General features: G+C 47.2%; 1 protein-coding gene across 1 annotated transcript in view; it reads right to left on the reverse strand.

Annotated features, from left to right (window-relative positions):
* Nucleotides 1-6,820: 6,820 nt before the first annotated feature.
* The window catches only part of ttc27 (tetratricopeptide repeat domain 27), a 49,239-nt gene continuing 39,447 nt past the window's right edge, over nucleotides 6,821-16,612 (reverse strand). The window contains exons 18-19 of the mRNA XM_079568014.1: nucleotides 7,466-7,566; nucleotides 6,821-7,064 (exon numbers count right to left, since the gene is read on the reverse strand). Of these exons, the coding sequence (XP_079424140.1) occupies nucleotides 6,939-7,064; nucleotides 7,466-7,566 (227 nt within the window). The 3' untranslated portion in view covers nucleotides 6,821-6,938. The remainder of the gene's footprint in view (nucleotides 7,065-7,465; nucleotides 7,567-16,612) is intronic.

Genomic DNA, 16,612 nt, shown 5'->3' on the forward strand with positions numbered 1-16,612 from the left:
AACAATGACAATGGACAATGAAAGAACAAGGACCGTGACGTCGCCCGGCATGGCACAGCCGGGGCCCCACCCTGGAGCCAGGCCTGGGGTTGGGGCTCGAACGCGAACGTCTGGTGGCCGGGTCTCTGCCCACGGGGCCCGGCCGGGCACAGCCCGAAGAGACGACATGGGCCCGCCCTCCTGTGGACCCACCACCCGAAGAGGGATCCGTAGGGGTCGGGTGCGGAGAGGACTGGATGGCAGTCAGAGGCAGGTGCCTCGACGACCTGGTCCACATGCACAGCTTCTGGCGTTCGGGACATGGAACGTCACCTCACTGGGGGGGAGGAGCCTGAGCTTGTGCGGGAGGTTGAGAGATACCGACTAGATATAGTCGGGCTCACCTCCACGCACAGCTTGGGTTCCGGATCCCAACTCCTGGAGAGAGGCTGGACTCTCCATGTTTCTGGAGTTGCCCGCGGGGAGAGGCGGCGGGCTGGGGTGGGTTTGCTCATATCCCCCCAGCTCAGCCGCCACGTGTTGGAGTTCACCCCGGTGGACGAGAGGGTCGCGTCCCTACGCCTTCGGGTCGGGGACAGGTCTCTCACCGTTGTTTCGGCCTACGGGCCCAACATCGGTGCAGAGTACCCGGCCTTCTTGGAGTCTCTGGGAGGGGTACTAGATGGTGCTCCGACTGGGGACTCCATTGTTCTGCTGGGGGACTTCAACGCCCACGTGGGTAACGACAGTGAGACCTGGGAGGGAGTGATTGGGAGGAACGGCCTCCCCGATCTGAACCCGAGTGGTGTTCTGTTATTGGACTTCTGTGCTAGTCGCAGTTTGTCCATAACGAACACCATGTTCGAGCACAAGGGTGTCCATAAGTGCACGTGGCACCAGGACACCCTAGGCAGGAGGTCGATGATCGACTTTGTAGTTGTGTCGTCTGACCTCCGGCCGCGTGTCTCGGACACTCGGGTGAAGAGAGGGGCGGAGCTGTCAACCGATCACCACCTGGTGGTGAGCTGGATCCGCTGGCAGGGGAGGAAGCCGGTCAGACCTGGCAGGCCCAAGCGTGTTGTGAGGGTCTGCTGGGAACGTCTGGCGGATCCCTCTGTCAGTGGGGTCTTCAACTCCCACCTCCGAAAGAGCTTCACCCAGATTCCGGGGGAGGCGGGGGACATGGAGTCCGAGTGGACCATGTTCTCCTCCTCCATTGTCGATGCGGCTGCTTGTAGTTGTGGCCGTAAGGTCTCTGGTGCCTGTCGCGGCGGCAATCCCCGAACCCGGTGGTGGCGCCCGGAAGTAAGGGATGCCGTCAAGCTGAAGAAGGAGTCCTACCTGGCCTTGTTGGCTTGTGGGACTCCTGAGGCAGCTGAGAGGTACCGGCAGGCCAAGCGTGCTGCGGCTCGTGCGGTCGCGGAGGCTAAAACTCGGGTCTGGGAGGAGTTCGGAGAAGCCATGGAGGAAGACTATTGGTCGGCCTCGAAGAGATTCTGGCAAACCGTCCGGCGCCTCAGGAGGGGGAAGCGGTGCTTCACCAACACTGTTTATACTGCGGGTGGGGGGCTGCTGACCTCGACTGGGGATGTCGTCGGGCGGTGGAAGGAGTACTTCGAGGACCTCCTCAATCCCGTCGTCACGTCTTCCAATGAAGAAGCAGAGGCTGGGGACTCGGAGGTGGGCTCGCCCATCACCGGGGCTGAAGTCACCGAGGTGGTGAGGTAAGCTCCTCGGTACCTTAAGTCTCTGGATGTTGTAGGACTGTCTTGGCTGACACGTCTCTGCAACATCGCGTGGCGGTCGGGGACAGTGCCCCTGGATTGGCAGACCGGGGTGGTGGTCCCTCTCTTTAAAAAGGGGGATGGCGGAAGGTGTGTTCCAATTACAGAGGGATCACCCTCCTCAGCCTCCCCGGTAAGGTCTACTCCGGGGTGCTGGAGAGGAGGATCCGGCCGATAGTTGAACCTCGGATCCAGGAGGAACAATGCGGTTTTCGTCCTGGTCGTGGCACACTGGACCAGCTCTATACCCTCCATCGGGTGCTTGAGGGTTCGTGGGAGTTCGCCCAACCAGTCCACATGTGTTTTGTGGATCTGGAGAAAGCGTTCGACCGCGTCCCTCGTGGTGCCCTGTGGGGGGTGCTCCGGGAGTATGGGGTCCGGGGCCCTCTGCTAAGGGCTGTCCGTTCCCTGTATGAGCAGCAGGAGCTTGGTTCATTGCCGGCAGTAAGTCAGACCTGTTCCCGGTGCGTGTTGGTCTCCTCAGGGCTGCCCTTTGTCACCGGTTCTGTTCATTACTTTTATGGACAGAGTTTCTCGGCGCAGCCAGGGGCCGGAGGGTGTCCGGTTTGGGAGCCTCAGAGTCTCATCTCTGCTGTTTGCAGATGATGTTGTTCTGATGGCTTCAACGAACCAGGACCTTCAGCTGCCCTGGGGCGGTTTGCAGCCGAGTGTGTAGCGGCCGGGATGGGGATCAGCACCTCCAAATCCGAGGCCATGGTTCTCCTTCCCCTCTACAGGTCGGTGGGGAGTCCTTACCTCAAGTGGAGGAGTTCAAGTATCTCGGGGTCTTGTTCTCAGTGAGGGACGGATGGAGCGTGAGATGGACAGACGGATCGGTGCAGCGTCAGCAGTGATGCGGTCGCTGTATCGGTCTGTCGTGGTGAAGAGGGAGCTGAGTCGGGGCAAAGCTCTCGATTTCCCGATCGATCTACGTTCCCGCCCTCACCTATGGTCATGAGATTTGGGTCATGACCGAAAGGACAAGATCGTGAATACAAGCGGCCGAAATGAGTTTCCTTCACAGGGTGTCTGGGCGCACCCTCCGAGATCGGGTGAGGAGCTCAGTTACCCGGGAGGAGCTCGGAGTAGAGTCGCTGCTCCTTCACGTTGAAAGGAGCAGCTGAGGTGGCTCGGGCACCTGTTCCGGATACCTCCTGGTCGCCTCCCGCGGGAGGTGTTCCAGGCATGTCCTAGTGGGACAAGGCCTCGTGGAAGACCCAGGACACGGTGGTGGGACTATGTCTCCGAGCTGGCCTGGTGTGGCCTCGGGGTCAGAACAGCTGGAGGAGGTGTGGCCTCGGGGTCAGAACAGCTGGAGGAGGTGTGTGTGGATCGGGAAGTTTGGGCATCTCTGCTGAGACTGCTGCCCCCGCGACCCGGCCCCGGATAAAGCGGAAGAAAATGGATGGATGGATGGATGGGATGAACACATGAACCTGTCCCAGAGAATAGTGCAGGTCTGAAGGACTCACCTGCTCGGTCCCTCGTCAGGGTCTGGACTTGGGTTTCAGTCACGTTGGACCAGGCCTGGATTCTGTGCAGGGCAGAGGTTTGGGCTGAAAGAAAAGCCACGGAAAAAAAGATCCAGTGTTATCTTTGTTTGCAAGATGCAAGACTGAGAAGAGGAGGGACCCTGACAGCCCCGCCCACACCTGTCGCCCCGCCCACACCTGTCGCCCCGCCCACACCTGTCGCCACGCCCAGGTGTGTGAGTGCACTCTGACCGGGCCTTAATACCTTCAATAAAATCATCATTTACGTTACGGCCGACAATTCAAGGTCATCAGTCGGGCTATAAACCGTGTAATAACATAATATCCAATGACGTAGTAGCTGATAGTGATGAATCTCACCTTGGTCATGTGTTTGCAGCTCCTCCATCTTAGCGTCATATTTAGCATTTTGTTCTGACAGAGAGAGAGTCCAGTTAGAACAGAATAAAGATGGAGCAAAACGTTGATTCTCACCTTGGTTGAGCGTCTGCAGCTGTTCCATTTTAACTTCATATTTAGCCAGTTTTATATTTTGTTCTGACAGAGAGAGAGTCCAGTTAGAACAGAATAAAGAATGAGAACATTTAACATGATGGACTGAAAATGGATGGACTGAAAATGTGAAACATGAACTGCAACAATGGGTTTATTGGGCTTCCTGCTCTCACCTGTTCTTAATAAAATATCTCTGTCAATCAGTTAAAGGAACCTGTGGTCCTTCTGTATCTGTAACTGAGCTGAGCTAAAGCTTCCACCCGGTCACATGGAGGAAAAGCTTCATTCTCACCTTGGTTGAGCGTCTGCAGCTGCTCCATCTTAACTTCATATATAGCCAGTTTTATATTTTGTTCTGACAGAGAGAGAGTCCAGTTAGAACAGGATAAAGAGTGAGGACATTTAACATGATGGACCGAAAATGTGAAACATGAACTGCAACAATGGGTTTATTGGGCTTCCTGCTCTCACCTGTTCTTTTACAGTGACATCTTTAAACTATATTAATCCTAAAATGAAATGTCTCTGTCAATCAGTTAAAGGAACCTGTGGTCCTTCTGTATCTGTAACTGAACTGAGCTAAAGCTTCCACCCGGTCACATGGAGGAAAAGGTTGATTCTCACCTTGGTTGAGCGTCTGCAGCTGCTCCATTTTTGCGTTTTGTTCTGACAGAGAGAGTCCAGTTAGCATAAAGTGACGATGTAGAAAAAGCTTGATTCTCACCTTGGTTGAGCGTCTGCAGCTGCTTCATTTCGGTTTGTAGCACGGCCAGTTTGACGCTCATCTCTCGGAGCACAGCCTGGAGGTCTGAGGGACAGGCCTGAGGCTCATTCACCCTCTCTGGACTTCCTTCTCTTTGGTCAGTGATCTCATTGTCCTGAAGTTCAGCTCCCGACAGAGAGCAGAGCAGCAGAGACAGACACAGCACTCTCAGGTTCTCCATGGCGACTCTGAGCCCCAGAGGAACAGCTCACTCTTATATTCACACCCACATGTTACACATTAATGATTATGGGTTTGTGGTTTTATCTCACAGGTCCACAGGGCTGAAGATAACACCATGCACGGCAGAGATTGTGCAGCTGTTCCGGTAAATCAAACCATAAAACCAAAACAAACAACAAACATTTTACAATATCGGCTTTTATCGGTCGATGTAGCGCCGATAAAAGCCGTTTTTTACTTCGGAATGAGCGAAGTCAGGGCTTTAAAACTCCCTCGGCCTCAGAGGAACAGAGAAACATCACAGCGAAAATAGTTTAGCTACAAGTTTTTGTTTCAGTCTAAAGAAAAGTATATTTATATGAAATATTGTACCTCTACCACGATGGAATGCTAATTTTCTGAGTATTTTCTGAGGATATTTTTCAAACCCAAAACACACAACGCTTGGATTCAGTTAACTCCGCCCCCTCTCTCCGCTCAAACAACTTTTGCAGTAGCAGAAATATAAATACACAGCAAAAAGTTACTTCACAATGCAGTTATAAGTTGACATTTGCAACACAGCTTCATAAATGGCTAACACACACAAGCTAACCCACACGCTAACCCACACGCTAACACTCACTAACACACGCTAACACACACGAACACACAAGCTAACCCACACACTAGCACACACACAAGCTAACCCACACGCTAACCCACACGCTAACACACACACAAGCTAACCCACAAGCTAACACATACACGCTAACACACACGCTCTGGTCCATCAGGTGTTCACATTATGGGCGTTGGTTCTAAAAGTGAATCCACTTTGATTCAGGTTCACAAACATCAGAGACGTCACAGAAAAACACTGTTTTGGTGAAAGTCGCCGAATCCTGGAGAGAAAAAAACTACTCCTGCCGAGTGGCCTCTTCTTTAGAAGGTTGAATAAAGTCCTCGTAGCCAAATGTGTTTTTTTTCTCCGTGACATTATCGTTAGGTAAGAATAAAGAACAGGCGTGTCCAGAGCAGGTTAGAAAGAGCTGCTTAAACATGACGTCTGTTCAGACGCTCAGGACACCCAAGGTCACCTTACATGAAATACAATATGATCTAGGGATCGATACCAGTATCGGGTATCGGGCCGATACCACATGCTTGTACTCATACTCATTCATGAGGTCCCGATACCAGAAACCGACACCATTTGACGTGCGGCCAGCGCAGCTACGAGGCGCAGCTACGAGGCGCAGCTCTCGTGAGTGCAAATCCAATAATCCACATAGAGCTGACTTTATTACAGACTGCGCTCTCTAAACCAGAGTCTGAGCTGGATTTAACCAGAGCTTAATGTTGTTAGTAATGTTAACAATGAAAACGCTGTAGCTTCTCGCTAAGTTACTACAAACACACGAGAAAATCTACAGGAGCTGAAGTAAAGACGAAAAGAGACCATTTAAGAAACATCTCAATACTATTGTTAAATAAAAACACATAAATGAATAAAGCTCAGGCATTGGGAGCTTTAGGACATGGACTTTTCTGTCTATGATGGACAGAGACATAAAAATAAACAATTATATTGAATGAAACTAAAATCAATAAATAAATGGCATCTGCACAATTCTAATATAGCTGCTCTTAAATGTGTCGCCGACTTTACTTAAGGAAATGTACTTGAGTAAATTAACTCATTACAAAACAATCTGCTGTGAAACAAGTAAGAATGTTGAAGAAAATGCCTTGTACTCGTATCGGTATTCGGTATCGACGAGTACTTAAATCAAAGTACTCGTACTCGTATCGGTTGTATAAAAAGTGTTATCGGTGCCTCCCTAGTATAATCATAACAAAATAAAACGGGGGGGGGGGGGGGGGGGTGGGGGGGGGTCGGAGGGACTGATGGGATCTGACTTTACAAAAACAATTAAAGGTAAAGGACAAATATCTGTTTCACATGGACGCTTTATTTACAAATGACGGGTTTGACAATCATCTTTCAAACAGGCACAAAGTAAAGACGAGAGAAAATGTTTATTTCTGTTTGTATTATTTTATTGTCAGACGGTTCATAAACGACACCGTAAGTGTTTCATGGTTTGGGTTTTACAGAATAAGACGTTTCTGTTTCACTACAGAGAAATAATATAAAACGTTATATTGTCTTTGTCAAATGTGAGCGTAAAGAAAACACCGCCTTCAAAACGAAAGTCCCAGAGTCCTCGGCTGTGATTGGTCATTGGTCCCGGAGCTTCACTGTGATTGGCTCCTGAGCGCGGCGCTCTCTTCCTGGATCTCTGTGAGGAGCTTCTCCAGAGCCTCGACCTCGTCCTTCAGCTCCGGGAGGATCTGAGACGTGGTGAGGTCCACGTGCAGCTGCTGCAGGAGAGCCAGGACTTTAGAGACACGCTAACATACGCTAACACACGCTAACACACACGCTAACACACATGTGAGGTCCACGTGCAGCTGCTGCAGGAGAACCAGGACTTTAGAGACACGCTAACACACGCTCCATCACCAGAACTCCATGTTTTACAATATTCCTTTAAACATTTTTACAAAAACAAACTAAATCTAAATTCTGTTTGATAAAATGAGTTTCTTTTTGTAACTCTTCATTTGACAAACATAAGTGGTTAGTTTTAAAATGTGATTTGTTTGTGTTTGCAGCAGAGATTTCCTTTTCTTTCCTCGTTCTCTCGTCTTTTGTTTTGACAAATTATTTATTCACAAACTTTTAACTTGTGTGTGTGTGTGTGTGTGTCTCTGTGTGTGACCTTGGCCTTGCTGATCAGACTGTTGAGGCTGAGGCGACTCGACGACAGCGTCTGCAGAGCTTCAGCCGGACTCGCCTTCGACCGAGACACCGTCAGACTCACTGCAGGAGGAAGCACATCATCAAACAGGCCTGACTCTGCTAACTGACCTGTAACTGACCTGTAACTGACCTGTAACTGACCTGTAACTGACCTGTAACTGACCTGTAACTGACCTGTATCTGACCTGTATCTGACCTGTATCTGACCTGTAACTGACCTGTAACTGACCTGTAACTGACCTGTAACTGACCTGTAACTGACCTGTAACTTACTCTGTAACTGACCTGTAACTGACCTGTACCTGACCTGTAACTGACCTGTACCTGACCTGTAACTGACCTGTAACTGACTCTGTAACTGACTCTGTAACTGACCTGTAACTGACTCTAACTGACCTGTAACTGACCTGTAACTGACCTGTAACTGACCTGTAACTGACTCTGTAACTGACCTGTAACTGACCTGTATCTGACTCTGTAACTGACCTGTATCTGACTCTGTAACTGACCTGTAACTGACCTGTAACTGACCTGTATCTGACCTGTAACTGACTCTGTAACTGACTCTGTATCTGACTCTGTAACTGACCTGTATCTGACTCTGTAACTGACCTGTAACTGACCTGTAACTGACCTGTATCTGACCTGTATCTGACTCTGTAACTGAACTGTAACTGACCTGTATCTGACTCTGTAACTGAACTGTAACTGACCTGTAACTGACTCTGTAACTGACTCTGTATCTGACTCTGTAACTGACCTGTATCTGACTCTGTAACTGACTCTGTATCTGACTCTGTAACTGACCTGTATCTGACCTGTATCTGACTCTGTAACTGAACTGTAACTGACCTGTATCTGACTCTGTAACTGACCTGTAACTGACCTGTAACTGACCTGTATCTGACTCTGTAACTGACCTGTAACTGACCTGTAACTGACCTGTATCTGACCTGTATCTGACCTGTATCTGACCTGTATCTGACTCTGTAACTGACCTGTATCTGACTCTGTAACTGACTCTGTAACTGACCCTGTAACTGACTCTGTAACTGACTCTGTATCTGACTCTGTAACTGACTCTGTAACTGACTCTGTAACTGACCCTGTAACTGACTCTGTATCTGACTCTGTAACTGACTCTGTAACTGACCTGTAACTGACCTGTATCTGACCTGTATCTGACTCTGTAACTGACCTGTATCTGACTCTGTAACTGACCTGTAACTGACCTGTAACTGACCTGTAACTGACTCTGTAACTGACTCTGTAACTGACTCTGTAACTGACTCTGTAACTGACCTGTAACTGACCTGTAACTGACTCTGTAACTGACTCTGTAACTGACTCTGTAACTGACTCTGTAACTGACTCTGTAACTGACTCTGTAACTGACCTGTAACTGACTCTGTAACTGACTCTGTAACTGACTCTGTAACTGACTCTGTAACTGACTCTGTAACTGACTCTGTAACTGACTCTGTAACTGACTCTGTAACTGACCTGTATCTGACCTGTATCTGACCTGTAACTGACCTGTAACTGACTCTGTAACTGACCTGTAACTGACTCTGTAACTGACTCTGTAACTGACTCTGTAACTGACTCTGTAACTGACTCTGTAACTGACTCTGTAACTGACTCTGTAACTGACCTGTAACTGACTCTGTAACTGAACTGTAACTGACCTGTAACTGACTCTGTAACTGACTCTGTAACTGACCTGTAACTGACTCTGTAACTGACCTGTAACTGACTCTGTAACTGACTCTGTAACTGACCTGTAACTGACTCTGTAACTGACCTGTAACTGACCTGTAACTGACCTGTAACTGACCTGTAACTGACCTGTAACTGACCTGTAACTGACTCTGTAACTGACTCTGTAACTGACCTGTAACTGACCTGTAACTGACTCTGTATCTGACTCTGTAACTGACCTGTAACTGACCTGTAACTGACCTGTAACTGACCTGTAACTGACCTGTAACTGACCTGTAACTGACTCTGTAACTGACCTGTATCTGACCTGTATCTGACCTGTAACTGACTCTGTAACTGACTCTGTAACTGACCTGTAACTGACTCTGTAACTGACTCTGTAACTGACTCTGTAACTGACTCTGTAACTGACTCTGTAACTGACCTGTAACTGACCTGTAACTGACCTGTAACTGACTCTGTAACTGACCTGTAACTGACCTGTAACTGACTATGTAACTGACCTGTAACTGACTCTGTAACTGACTCTGTAACTGACTCTAACTGACCTGTAACTGACTCTGTAACTGACCTGTAACTGACTCTGTAACTGACCTGTAACTGACCTGTAACTGACCTGTAACTGACTCTAACTGACCTGTAACTGACCTGTAACTGACCTGTAACTGACTCTGTAACTGACCTGTAACTGACCTGTAACTGACCTGTAACTGACCTGTAACTGACCTGTAACTGACCTGTAACTGACTCTGTAACTGACCTGTAACTGACCTGTAACTGACCTGTAACTGACCTGTAACTGACTCTGTAACTGACCTGTAACTGACCTGTAACTGACTCTGTAACTGACCTGTAACTGACCTGTAACTGACTCTGTAACTGACTCTAACTGACCTGTAACTGACCTGTAACTGACTCTGTAACTGACCTGTAACTGACCTGTAACTGACCTGTAACTGACCTGTAACTGACTCTGTAACTGACCTGTAACTGACTCTAACTGACCTGTAACTGACTCTGTAACTGACCTGTAACTGACTCTGTAACTGACTCTGTAACTGACTCTGTAACTGACTCTGTAACTGACTCTGTAACTGACTCTGTAACTGACCTGTAACTGACTCTGTAAGTGACTCTGTAACTGACTCTGTAACTGACCTGTAACTGACCTGTATCTGACCTGTAACTGACCTGTAACTGACTCTGTAACTGACCTGTAACTGACCTGTAACTGACCTGTAACTGACCTGTAACTGACTCTGTAACTGACCTGTAACTGACTCTGTAACTGACTCTGTAACTGACTCTGTAACTGACTCTGTAACTGACTCTGTAACTGACTCTAACTGACCTGTAACTGACCTGTAACTGACCTGTAACTGACCTGTAACTGACTCTGTAACTGACCTGTAACTGACTCTGTAACTGACTCTGTAACTGACTCTGTAACTGACTCTGTAACTGACTCTGTAACTGACTCTGTAACTGACCTGTAACTGACTCTGTAACTGACCTGTAACTGACCTGTAACTGACCTGTAACTGACTCTGTAACTGACCTGTAACTGACTCTAACTGACCTGTAACTGACTCTGTAACTGACTCTGTAACTGACTCTAACTGACCTGTAACTGACCTGTAACTGACCTGTAACTGACCTGTAACTGACCTGTAACTGACCTGTAACTGACTCTGTAACTGACCTGTAACTGACTCTGTAACTGACTCTGTAACTGACTCTGTAACTGACTCTGTAACTGACCTGTATCTGACTCTGTAACTGACCTGTATCTGACTCTGTAACTGACTCTGTAACTGACCCTGTAACTGACCCTGTAACTGACTCTGTAACTGACTCTGTAACTGACCTGTATCTGACTCTGTAACTGACTCTGTAACTGACCCTGTAACTGACCCTGTATCTGACTCTGTAACTGACCTGTATCTGACTCTGTAACTGACTCTGTAACTGACCCTGTAACTGACCCTGTATCTGACCCTGTAACTGACCTGTATCTGACTCTGTAACTGACCCTGTAACTGACCCTGTAACTGACCCTGTATCTGACTCTGTAACTGACTCTGTAACTGACCTGTAACTGACTCTGTAACTGACTCTGTAACTGACTCTGTAACTGACTCTGTAACTGACTCTGTAACTGACTCTGTAACTGACTCTGTAACTGACCTGTAACTGACTCTGTAACTGACTCTGTAACTGACTCTGTAACTGACCTGTAACTGACCTGTAACTGACTCTGTAACTGACTCTGTAACTGACTCTGTAACTGACTCTGTAACTGACTCTGTAACTGACCCTGTAACTGACCTGTAACTGACCTGTAACTGACCTGTAACTGACTCTGTAACTGACTCTGTAACTGACTCTGTAACTGACTCTGTAACTGACCTGTAACCGACCTGTAACCGACCTGTAACCGACTCTGTAACCGACTCTGTAACTGACTCTGTAACCGACCTGTAACCGACCTGTAACCGACCTGTAACCGACCTGTAACTGACCCTGTAACTGACTCTGTAACTGACCCTGTAACTGACTCTGTAACTGACTCTGTAACTGACCTGTAACTGACCTGTATCTGACCTGTAACTGACCTGTAACTGACCTGTATCTGACCTGTAACTGACCTGTATCTGACCTGTATCTGACCTGTAACTGACTCTGTAACCGACCTGTAACCGACCTGTAACTGACTCTGTAACTGACCTGTAACTGACCTGTAACTGACTCTGTAACTGACTCTGTATCTGACCTGTAACTGACCTGTAACTGACCTGTAACTGACTCTGTAACTGACTCTGTAACTGACTCTGTAACCGACCTGTAACCGACCTGTAACCGACCTGTAACTGACCCTGTAACTGACCCTGTAACTGACCTGTAACTGACCTGTAACTGACTCTGTAACTGACTCTGTAACTGACTCTGTAACTGACTCTGTAACTGACCTGTAACTGACCTGTAACTGACTCTGTAACTGACTCTGTAACTGACCCTGTAACTGACCTGTAACTGACCTGTATCTGACTCTGTAACTGACCTGTAACTGACTCTGTAACTGACCTGTAACTGACCTGTAACTGACTCTGTAACTGACTCTGTAACTGACTCTGTAACTGACTCTGTAACCGACCTGTAACTGACTCTGTAACTGACTCTGTAACTGACTCTGTAACCGACCTGTAACCGACCTGTAACCGACCTGTAACTGACCCTGTAACTGACCCTGTAACTGACTCTGTAACTGACTCTGTAACTGACTCTGTAACTGACCTGTAACTGACTCTGTAACTGACCTGTAACTGACCTGTATCTGACCTGTAACTGACCTGTATCTGACCTGTAACTGACCTGTATCTGACCTGTATCTGACTCTGTAACTGACCTGTAACTGACTCTGTAACTGACTCTGTAACTGACCTGTAACTGACTCTGTAACTGACCTGTAACTGACCTGTAACTGACTCTGTAACTGACTCTGTAACTGACCTGTAACTGACCTGTAACTGACCTGTAACTGACCTGTATCTGACCTGTAACTGACTCTGTAACCGACCTGTAACCGACCTGTAACTGACTCTGTAACTGACCTGTAACTGACCTGTAACTGACTCTGTAACTGACTCTGTAACTGACTCTGTAACCGACCTGTAACCGACCTGTAACTGACTCTGTAACTGACCTGTAACTGACTCTGTAACTGACTCTGTAACTGACCTGTAACTGACTCTGTAACTGACCTGTAACTGACCTGTAACTGACTCTGTAACTGACTCTGTAACTGACCTGTAACTGACCTGTAACTGACCTGTAACTGACCTGTAACCGACCTGTAACCGACCTGTAACTGACTCTGTAACTGACCTGTAACCGACCTGTAACTGACTCTGTAACTGACCTGTAACTGACCTGTAACTGACTCTGTAACTGACTCTGTAACTGACCTGTAACTGACTCTGTAACTGACCTGTAACCGACCTGTAACTGACTCTGTAACTGACTCTGTAACTGACCTGTATCTGACCTGTATCTGACTCTGTAACTGACCTGTAACTGACTCTGTAACTGACTCTGTAACTGACCTGTAACTGACTCTGTAACTGACCTGTAACTGACCTGTAACTGACTCTGTAACTGACTCTGTAACTGACCTGTAACTGACCTGTATCTGACCTGTAACTGACTCTGTAACCGACCTGTAACCGACCTGTAACTGACTCTGTAACTGACCTGTAACTGACCTGTAACTGACTCTGTAACTGACTCTGTAACTGACTCTGTAACCGACCTGTAACCGACCTGTAACTGACTCTGTAACTGACCTGTAACTGACTCTGTAACTGACTCTGTAACTGACCTGTAACTGACTCTGTAACTGACCTGTAACTGACCTGTAACTGACTCTGTAACTGACTCTGTAACTGACCTGTAACTGACCTGTAACTGACCTGTAACTGACCTGTATCTGACCTGTAACTGACTCTGTAACCGACCTGTAACCGACCTGTAACTGACTCTGTAACTGACCTGTAACTGACCTGTAACTGACTCTGTAACTGACTCTGTAACTGACCTGTAACTGACTCTGTAACTGACCTGTAACTGACCTGTAACTGACTCTGTAACTGACTCTGTAACTGACCTGTAACTGACTCTGTAACTGACTCTGTAACTGACTCTGTAACCGACCTGTAACTGACTCTGTAACTGACTCTGTAACTGACCTGTAACTGACCTGTAACTGACTCTGTAACTGACTCTGTAACTGACTCTGTAACTGACTCTGTAACCGACCTGTAACTGACTCTGTAACTGACTCTGTAACTGACTCTGTAACTGACCTGTAACTGACTCTGTAACTGACTCTGTAACTGACTCTGTAACTGACTCTGTAACTGACTCTGTAACTGACTCTGTAACTGACTCTGTAACTGACTCTGTAACTGACTCTGTAACTGACTCTGTAACTGACTCGTAACTGACCTGTAACTGACCTGTAACTGACTCTGTAACTGACTCTGTAACTGACCTGTAACTGACTCTGTAACTGACTCTGTAACTGACTCTGTAACTGACTCTGTAACTGACTCTGTAACTGACTCTGTAACTGACTCTGTAACTGACTCTGTAACTGACCTGTAACTGACCTGTAACTGACCTGTAACTGACCTGTAACTGACTCTGTAACTGACTCTGTAACTGACCTGTAACTGACTCTGTAACTGACTCTGTAACTGACTCTGTAACTGACCTGTAACTGACTCTGTAACTGACTCTGTAACTGACCTGTAACTGACTCTGTAACTGACTCTGTAACTGACCTGTAACTGACCTGTAACCGACCTGTAACTGACTCTGTAACTGACCTGTAACTGACCTGTAACTGACTCTGTAACTGACTCTGTAACTGACCTGTAACTGACTCTGTAACTGACTCTGTAACTGACCTGTAACTGACTCTGTAACTGACCTGTAACTGACCTGTAACTGACTCTGTAACTGACTCTGTAACTGACTCTGTAACTGACCTGTAACTGACTCTGTAACTGACTCTGTAACTGACCTGTAACTGACTCTGTAACTGACTCTGTAACTGACCTGTAACTGACCTGTAACCGACCTGTAACTGACTCTGTAACTGACCTGTAACTGACCTGTAACTGACTCTGTAACTGACCTGTAACTGACCTGTAACTGACTCTGTAACTGACCTGTAACTGACTCTAACTGACCTGTAACTGACTCTGTAACTGACCTGTAACTGACTCTGTAACTGACTCTGTAACTGACTCTAACTGACCTGTAACTGACCTGTAACTGACTCTGTAACTGACCTGTAACTGACTCTGTAACTGACTCTGTAACTGACTCTGTAACTGACTCTGTAACTGACCTGTAACTGACCTGTAACTGACTCTGTAACTGAGTCTGTAACTGACTCTGTAACTGACTCTGTAACTGACCTGTAACTGACCTGTAACTGACCTGTAACTGACCTGTAACTGACCTGTAACTGACCTGTAACTGACTCTGTAACTGACTCTGTAACTGACCTGTAACTGACTCTGTAACTGACCTGTAACTGACTCTGTAACTGACTCTGTAACTGACCTGTAACTGACCTGTAACTGACTCTGTAACTGACCTGTATCTGACTCTGTAACTGACTCTGTAACTGACTCTGTAACTGACTCTGTAACTGACCTGTAACTGACCTGTAACTGACCTGTAACTGACCTGTAACTGACTCTGTAACTGACTCTGTAACTGACCTGTAACTGACCTGTAACTGACTCTGTAACTGACCTGTAACTGACTCTGTAACTGACTCTGTAACTGACCTGTAACTGACTCTGTAACTGACTCTGTAACTGACCTGTAACTGACCTGTAACTGACCTGTAACTGACCTGTAACTGACTCTGTAACTGACCTGTAACTGACTCTAACTGACCTGTAACTGACTCTGTAACTGACCTGTAACTGACTCTGTAACTGACTCTGTAACTGACCTGTAACTGACTCTGTAACTGACCTGTAACTGACTCTGTAACTGACTCTGTAACTGACCTGTAACTGACCTGTAACTGACCTGTAACTGACCTGTAACTGACTCTGTAACTGACTCTGTAACTGACTCTGTAACTGACTCTGTAACTGACTCTGTAACTGACCTGTAACTGACCTGTATCTGACCTGTAACTGACCTGTAACTGACTCTGTAACTGACCTGTAACTGACCTGTAACTGACCTGTAACTGACCTGTAACTGACTCTGTAACTGACTCTGTAACTGACTCTGTAACTGACTCTGTAACTGACCTGTAACTGACCTGTAACTGACCTGTAACTGACTCTGTAACTGACCTGTAACTGACTCTGTAACTGACTCTGTAACTGACCTGTAACTGACTCTGTAACTGACTCTGTAACTGACCTGTAACTGACCTGTAACTGACCTGTAACTGACTCTGTAACTGACTCTGTAACTGACCTGTAACTGACCTGTAACTGACCTGTAACTGACTCTGTAACTGACCTGTAACTGACTCTGTAACTGACCTGTAACTGACCTGTAACTGACCTGTAACTGACTCTGTAACTGACCTGTATCTGACCTGTAACTGACCTGTATCTGACCTGTATCTGACCTGTAACTGACCTGTAACTGACTCTGTAACTGACCTGTAACTGACCTGTAACTGACCTGTAACTGACCTGTAACCGACCTGTAACCGACTCTGTAACTGACCTGTAACTGACCTGTAACTGACCTGTAACTGACCTGTAACTGACCTGTAACTGACCTGTAACTGACTCTGTATCTGACTCTGTAACTGACCTGTAACTGACTCTGTAACTGA

This window comes from Gobius niger (assembly GCF_951799975.1).
Source record: "Gobius niger genome assembly, chromosome: 12".
In the NCBI taxonomy this organism is placed as follows: Eukaryota; Metazoa; Chordata; class Actinopteri; order Gobiiformes; family Gobiidae; genus Gobius; species Gobius niger.